The sequence below is a fragment of the Phragmites australis genome, chromosome 2, assembly GCF_958298935.1.
Source record: "Phragmites australis chromosome 2, lpPhrAust1.1, whole genome shotgun sequence".
NCBI classification, from domain to species: Eukaryota; Viridiplantae; Streptophyta; class Magnoliopsida; order Poales; family Poaceae; genus Phragmites; species Phragmites australis.
In genome coordinates, this window is record NC_084922.1 from 899,621 (window position 1) to 907,743 (window position 8,123).

Consider the following 8,123-nt stretch of genomic DNA (forward strand, 5'->3'; position numbering starts at 1 on the left):
TTTTCTTGAGACAACATGAATGAGTGTGGGGTGAATTTAAGATCTTTCTAGAAGGTGTTTGCCTAATTGCCTGTTTGGTTTTGGTTTTAGTTTTGAGTATTGTGAGGTCATGAGGATTAGGGAGCTGCCATATGGAATGGGGCAAAATAAGGACTTAAGGAGTATGCAGGCAAGTAGGAAGGTTCCAAATCCAACCTCCAACAGTTGTAACTTGAGAATGCTCAGAAAAAGGGAAATGAATTGACATCCAACTGCAAAGTGCTTGCTGTTATCAACACTTGGAAAGGCGGCCTAATTTCTCTTTTTCCTTCTAGTGAAGTTGCCAAAGATACACCATTATAAGCTTTTGTACTTCTATTGGTAATCTGAAAGATGAAATTTCAAAAACATATCTCATAGACTTTTGACCCATAGTTGACCAGAAAACACATTTCTACAAAACCAATAGATGAACCATGTACATGCTTCTTCGCTTCTGAGTTATATACTGTGGTGATGCTATGTAGTGTTCTGAAGGGTACAAGCAGCGATCAGGAAGCTGCAACGATCATCATAACTACGCGCATGACCATGAGGTACGAACGCCTGTCGACTCTGTAATGTTCAGTTAACTTCAAACGCATCACAGATTACAGACTAGCTTACAACAGTGGAATGCCCACATAATAAACGCTACTTAGTACTTACCCTTTTCCGGGCACATGGTTAGCTAAGCTTTAAATGGTGAGGCAGCAACTGCTGAGTGCTGATCACCCTTGCACCTATCTACATTTGTGGGTTTATCTTTCCCCCTTCTGAAGTGTCAGGTCGTATGCTTTATAACAGAACGCCCTTGGTGAAAAAAAAAATGGAGAATTTGGCCATCTAGTTTGGTACTCCGGGGATTATGTCCCTGGAAGAGGTCCACCCGAGCTGGAAAGAATTATGAACGCACAGACCACGGAGAGAGAGAATACGGAAACCCATGTGTTTTCCGTGTACATCTCCATGGCATCAGTGAAAGAGAAGCGAGTTCGACTTTCAGCCCAGTTGCGAATTCTATCAGCCTCAGCGGCATATACCGCTCTTCCCTGTAATGGATAAATGATTGGTCATATAACTCAAAGAACATAAGAAAAGGCATTATGCAGCAAAAACATAAACTTGATTGCTTCACCGATATCTCATTATCTCCTAATTCATAGGCACACTACTATCACCTTTTAGAATTCCATCTCAAGTATATTATAGCAAGAATATAGCATTATCCATCTCAAGTATATTATAGCAAGAATATAGCATTATCCATCTCAAGTATATTATAGCAAGAATATAGCATTTTAGAAGTCCATCTCAAGAATGCAAATCTGAGAAGCATAAGAATTCAATGTTGTAAGCTCCAATATTCCAAATATCTATAGAGGATGAATGATAGTAAAAGCAATAATTCTATCTTGGCTTCTACTGAAATTATTTAATGTTACTGAATAAAACCTAAGGCTAGAATTATTGACTCTATTAAATAAAACCTAACTCTAAGTAAATAATAATTATAAAAACAAGAGATTGGTGTACCTCTTCATCAAACCATCGGCCCCGGCGAACCCATGCAGTAACCAAGGCAAGTAAAATCCTTGGTGGTGTCAAGTAGTTGATTGCCTTTCCACTTCCTTTCACAACTCTCATCCTTGGAACCAATGTCCTTGCTACTGTTTCTGGAAGCTCGCATATTAAATTGAACATCTGTTTATTTCTGAGAGATGAACCACTGCAAAAGAAATGGGTTATCAGTAAACAAGATTACCTCATGCATTCCAACATGCGACAACAGAAGGGTCAATCAGATTATATGTGAAGAGTGTGGGAAAGAAGAACGCACATGTTACACATACAGTATGACTAGGCAAGTGGTAACTGATAAGGCCATGTTTGATCCTTCTGTTATTTTAGTTATTTGTGAGCCTCATAGCTCAAAGATATCTCACCAATTAACTATATGTATACAGAAAGAACTAATTCACCTAGTCATAGCATAGCTTATTCTATAGCACCATACTATGTAATCTGTGGTGCTAAGGTAATCTCAGCAACATCTACACAACTTGGTGTTTGATTTGTAAGGCGAAGATGGTTGCAAAGAAGCACCTAAGTCAAACCATGTTTTGCAATTGTTACACAGAACTCTGCAGTTTAGACATCATGATCACTTACGTCATGTCCACCGCAATATAAGAATGTATCAGATAACCAATATATAGAGAGTTTACGGGGAGCTTTACAGTCAGATCATGACATCTGATAAGCAAGTAACCTCAAAATTCATAAGTATAGAGAGGGTACCTTAAAAGGAGGTCTGTGAGGACCATACCAGGAGAGGCAGTGTGTACTCCAACTTTTGATCTTCTGCTTTCCTTCAGAAGTGACGATTGAAACTGCCGCAGTCCACATTTAGTTGAACCATAGCTGCAAATTTGGAGCTCAGCATCGTTTTAGCCAATAAGAAAAATACAACACAACATCTCTACATTATAAGCTATAGAGAAGCAGTGGAGTATTAATGTACTCACACAGCTGTCAATGGTGTACTTGATCCTCCAGAACCTGCTCCATCCATGTTAAATATATGGCCTCCCTTCTCTTGGTATTGCATGACATTCATGGCTTCTCTGGTGCACAGTAAAGAGCCAACTAGGTTTGTTGACACGATCTATAAACAAAACAAAAGAAATTAGAATGAATTAAAAAAAGAAAATAAGATGACATGGTTAAGCCAGATCTTCATATCAATGGTACATGTATAAACACTGTGTTAGAAGGCAAGAGAAAGAAACTAACAGAAAATAACAACAGACAAACCTGAGTAATGTCATCATCTGAAAAATTTACCAGCGGCCTAAAACCTTTGTTTGTACCAGCATTATTTATCTGTAGAGAAGATCAAAGAAGAAATGATAAGTATATATAATGTGCTTTGATGTAACCATATGATCGTACAGGACAGCGCAGAAGTTAACAGTGGGCACCACAAAGTTTATCTTAGTGTCATCACATGTAAAAGCATTTTTCATGATCGATGTAAAGGTTGTGCACTCCATACCCAGGCACAATTAAACTATGAGTAGTTATTTGGTTCATGAATACAGAATGTAGGCCAAATAAGATACAGATGTAAGCTACTAAACTGTAAAGGATTACCTACCCAAATGTCAACTGAGCCAAGCTCATTGGTAGCAAAATTCACTAGCTTCTTCACATCTTCAGGTTTACAGACATCACAAGATATACCAACAACCTTGGCATGTGATAAAGTTTTCCTTTCTTTCTTTTTGGCGACTGATAACCCCTCCTGTATGTTCTCTTCGAGCTCTTTAATGGTCTGAAGAACTGATTCAGTGCTGCATTCAACAAAGGAATATATTTAAAACTAAGACAAAGCATCAAACTCCACAAGAAATAAGTATATGGGAACTAATGCAACAAGAATACAGTTTCAGCACCATGCTCAAGAATACCACCTTCGTGAAGTAATTACAACACGATCTCCAGAAAGAAGAAACTCACGAGCAAGTGCTTTTCCTAACCCTCTTGTGCTGCAAATTAAGAAAAACTAAGGTCACGTTCATCGCCAAACAGGAAATAGCAATATGAAACCACCTATCCAATGTATGCAGCCAGTGAAACTGCAAAAACTCGATAAGCACCACAAAACTTTAGTTCCTACTTTGTACATAGGAGAATATTCATTAGCTTCAACAATTTTTTGTTTAGGAAAATCATTTTTTGCTATCTAGAAATATTATGCACAATACTTTCTGGAAAAAAACATTTACAAGTCAAAAGATAAATGAAAATGAAACCCATTGCATATTACTTTCTGCCAAATATTCAGTATTCTGGTTGATAAAAGGATGAAAATAAGCTACCTTCCAGTTATGACGATATTGCGAGGTCCAGCTTTGCAGTGTTCCTCGAGGACACTGTTTGCACCTATCATTGTACCGATAATTACTCCACCAAGCCAGCTATACCAAATTAGTCCATTCATTTGGCTGTCTCCACCTAAAGAAACAAAGATAGTCTGACTAATTAATTGGAACTCCATAAACGATCTATTGTGAGAAATGAAAAGAGGGCTACAAAGCAGTGGGAATGCAAAAACAAGCGTATGACAAACCTGATAGCTGAAATCCAACCCCAAGTACAACACCACTGCTCATCATAGTGATAACATATCTGCCTAGCTGAGTGGCAACCTGAAAAGGGGAAGGAAATCAGGGAATATATAAGCAATCTCTGTTGAAAAATAAAAATTGGGTAAAAGAAAATGTGATCCCTGTTGTTAATATACAACATGACTCATGATCAACAGGGTCCAATGTTATCCTGAATCATATGTCTGAACTCTGGACAATTTGACAGGCTAACAACTGGGTAAGCACAATGCAGACACACTAGAAATAGCAACAGTAACAAACCACTGTTTGTTCACGCTGCCACAATTTCGTACTGCGGAGTTGTTTGGTTTGAATCAACACACACTGGGCATTTTATATGCGTTCCTAGTTCCGTACATGGTTAGACTATTAATCAAACTAGTTCATCTCGATGTTGCAGGACATATCATTGCAGAAGCAAAGTTTTTGCATAAACAAAAACAGGAGTAAAGGGAAATTCGGTGAAGAAATTTTATTTTCTAATGTGCGGTTACTCAGACCAACCGCAGAAATGCCAAAATAAACCCTACATGCACGTGTACTGCGTACGCCAGGGCGCAAGGGTTCACGAATGGAGCTCACCGAGAAGAAGATCTCCTCGGCCTTCTCGACGGCGCGCTGGTACTCAGTCCCGTACACCTCCGCCGCCGCCGAGCGTGAACCCGCGAGCCCTTGAATCGCCGCCTTCAGCTTGTACAGCGGCCCCTTCCTGCGCTTCCGGGCCTCGGGCGGCGACGGCGACGGCTCGCCGTCTCCGTCGGTCTCCTGCTTGAACGCGCGGCAGCGGAGGAGAGAGGACCGGTAGGGGGAGGCGGAGGGTACCTCCGGCGAGCGGCGGAGGCGGCCGTGGACGGAGAGGTGGACGACCGCGGCGGCGGCCATGTCGCAGCGAGCGGATAAGGATCCCTCTGCTCACTCCCTGGAGAGAGTCTTCTTGCGTGCACTCCTCGCCTTTTTGTGTCCCTGGATTTTTGGAGGGGCTACCGGTGAATAAATAATGGAGGCTCTTTTGTAGAAAAGGGCCTAACAGAGTTTAACGTTGTGCTCCAGTCCAAGTGCATTTTCAAGGTAAATAGTTCTTGTGAAAATTACATGTACCAAACAAGATGTTGGATGTAACACAATTGGCACGAGATGTTGGATGTAACACAATTGGCACGACAAAGCACGCTACCCCTTTGGTAAAGCCGCTAGCTACCACTTGAGAAACGACGATCTTGGCGGCGGAGAGGTGAGACTAGGGTATTGCAATTTGCGAGGTTGGATGGACCCGATGTGCACGCCGGGTCAGTCACTAGTCACAATGGGTGGAGTATTAGTTTAAGAATGTGACTTAAATAGAGATGATTGGTGAGCAGATAAAAAGAGGTAGCGATATCACCCATCTCACTTGGTGGTAGACTAGAAGAAGCACCAATGAAAAGATGCTATACAGGGAGGGGAAAGACGGCGGTAAAAAAAAATAAGGAGAAGTTAGTTTTGCACCTCAAAAGAAAGAAGTTGTTGGTAGTAATCGTAGTCGTACCGTAAAAGATGGCGGAGACGAGGATTTAACGGTACAGTGAAAAAGAGCAAGGAAAAGTCCGGTTGCGCGTCGGACGCAGGCAACAAGCAACGAGCTGGCCACACGCTGAAGCAACCTCATCTCGTCGCGCATAGGCGCCACGTGGCCTCGGCGTTTGCTTCTCTCTGTCTCCCTCTCTCCCCATGTCCCGGATGGGTATCTTGGGATTTTTATTTTTTTTGTCACAGTCTACAAATATCTCGGTACGGTAGATGATTCTTGCACTTTTGTAGCAGTGACTTTTTGGTTTCGAAATATCAAAGGACGATCCCATATTCCATCCAAAACAGAAGATGTGATTGGTTGCCGTACAGGAACAGTCGGGTATGTGGATACGTATAATTTTATAAATAAGCATTTTAATTGCTCGTATGTACTGTTGTACTTTAGCTCGATGGATACAAATATATACTCATAGTCTGGTCCGATAGATGTAATCTTCTGTATCCATTTATGCAGACGAGCCACTTATCAGCGGCATAAAATTATTTTTATGCGAGCAACCAGTCATAATATCAACTCTTACATTTGCTTGTACAGTTTCAAATTCAGTCAACCAAACAGAAACTCAGCATAACATGTTCAGACAGATACAAACAATCAAACATAATTCTTTAAAACAAATATAACTCCACTCAATCTACATATTCAACTCATGTAAACAACTAATCACACTCTTGAAGCACTTCTTGGTACTAGCTAGCACTATGGTACAATACTCTTTAATCATATATGGCAAAAAATTAACAAAATTGTACAAGATAGTATCTATTTCTATTTACATAATATTAAAAAAAATACAAGAAGATAACTCTGATAAGGACAGAAAAAAAACACTATTATCTACTACGTCTAGTTAAACAAGAACATAAATCGTGCCACACAAATTACGCTCGTCACCGGCACCATCGCAACAACTGGACCTCCGCACTACCAAGCACCACCACAATATCGATCACCACCGTATGTGTTGTCGGTCTACCCCAACATTCCACACAGCAGCACCACAGTCGTTATTATCCTCCGCAAAAGAACCACCATAGCCCTAAAGCTGATTGTCACCACTGCTCTGCCTCACCCCACCTTCATGCGGGACATCACCTCCAACTTTCACACCATTATCACTTTACGCACCACCTTACCCCACCGTCGGCCTCCACACCATTGTACCATTGTTGGCCTCCACACATCTGCACCATCGCTGGTCTACACACCAACAGTTCCCCCCGTCAGCCTCCGCACCGCTGCACCTCCACGCTCGACAAAGACGCTCCTTGGGCTAACACCGAGAAAAAGCTGCATGTCGTCCTGTCAATATGGCCGTCACCGCATAGATCTAGCCACCACCATACCGTCCTCCGTAAGACGTAGGCATCTCCCACGAGCAGTAACAGCTATGGTCGCTGCCGACCAAAAATAACCCCACCACGTAAATCTGACCCCTACCAACCAAATCTAGTTATCACCATGGGGATCCAACTGTCGCCACCTAGATCTAGTCGGCACTACCTTAGTCATCCTCGAAGTTGTTCCGTGCACTTCCTCCTTTCCACCTCTCTGCCTGAATCCACGACCATCTCCTCCGCAAGCCACATCCCCCGGATCTACAGACATCTCCTCCTCCAACCACCTCTCGCGTAGGACCGTGGCCACCATCTCCTATTGCTGTCTCTTGGAGTGGGAAGGAGGAGCCGCTATTTGAGTCCCCATTGCCGCTGACGATGTAGCAGCGGCGATGGCGAGGAAGGGAACGATGTAGCAATGGCGACGGCAATGAGGGATATGGAGTCGCGCACGAGAGCGACACGTGAGTCTGTTATCCGTATGGCAATATTTGTGTGAGTATCTATTTGAAAGTTTCGCTTGGCAAATGGCAAGTGAAGATGTGAAATGGGTGTCCTTAACAAGGTCAAACACGCATCAATGCATATGATGGCGCGGATCGAAATTAGAGAAGCGATACGTACGTGCACGGAACACCCATCAGGGCGAGGCTTCCAAGGAAACCAAACATTTTGGACGATCCGAGATGCTAATTTGGCACGCAAGATGACTCCTGGATTGTGCGGCCTATTCCCGTCAGTTGCTTTGACGGATGGTACATGAGCTAATGCATGCACCAAACGATTAGCTTCCGAGTGGCTGCTACGTACGTAGCTGTACTACAGCATACATACATTCAACCACTATGCATTTTTTAGTCGTGTCAACCGTATATTCTCCTCGTATCACATCACATGCATGCATGTGATGAGCGAATGATAGCCTCCATGAGGCTGTCTTTTTTGAAAGGTAAATGCATGACGTACATCTCATCCACACCATACGAACATACACACGCGTGCACGGCACTTACGCATGCTATA

The 8,123-nt window shown here is 42.5% G+C and overlaps 1 protein-coding gene across 1 annotated transcript; it reads right to left on the bottom strand.

Annotated features, from left to right (window-relative positions):
* Nucleotides 1-414: 414 nt before the first annotated feature.
* On the bottom strand, nucleotides 415-5,174 carry LOC133892511 (probable chlorophyll(ide) b reductase NYC1, chloroplastic). Its single transcript, XM_062333350.1, has 10 exons — nucleotides 4,776-5,174; nucleotides 4,154-4,232; nucleotides 3,903-4,038; nucleotides 3,495-3,569; nucleotides 3,179-3,374; nucleotides 2,836-2,904; nucleotides 2,547-2,686; nucleotides 2,320-2,442; nucleotides 1,555-1,747; nucleotides 415-1,070 (listed from the first exon to the last, which is right to left on the bottom strand). Exons 1-10 carry the CDS (start codon nucleotides 5,073-5,075, stop codon nucleotides 885-887), a joined length of 1,497 nt encoding a protein of 498 aa, XP_062189334.1. The 5' UTR covers nucleotides 5,076-5,174; the 3' UTR covers nucleotides 415-884.
* Between the last annotated feature and the right edge of the window lie 2,949 nt (nucleotides 5,175-8,123).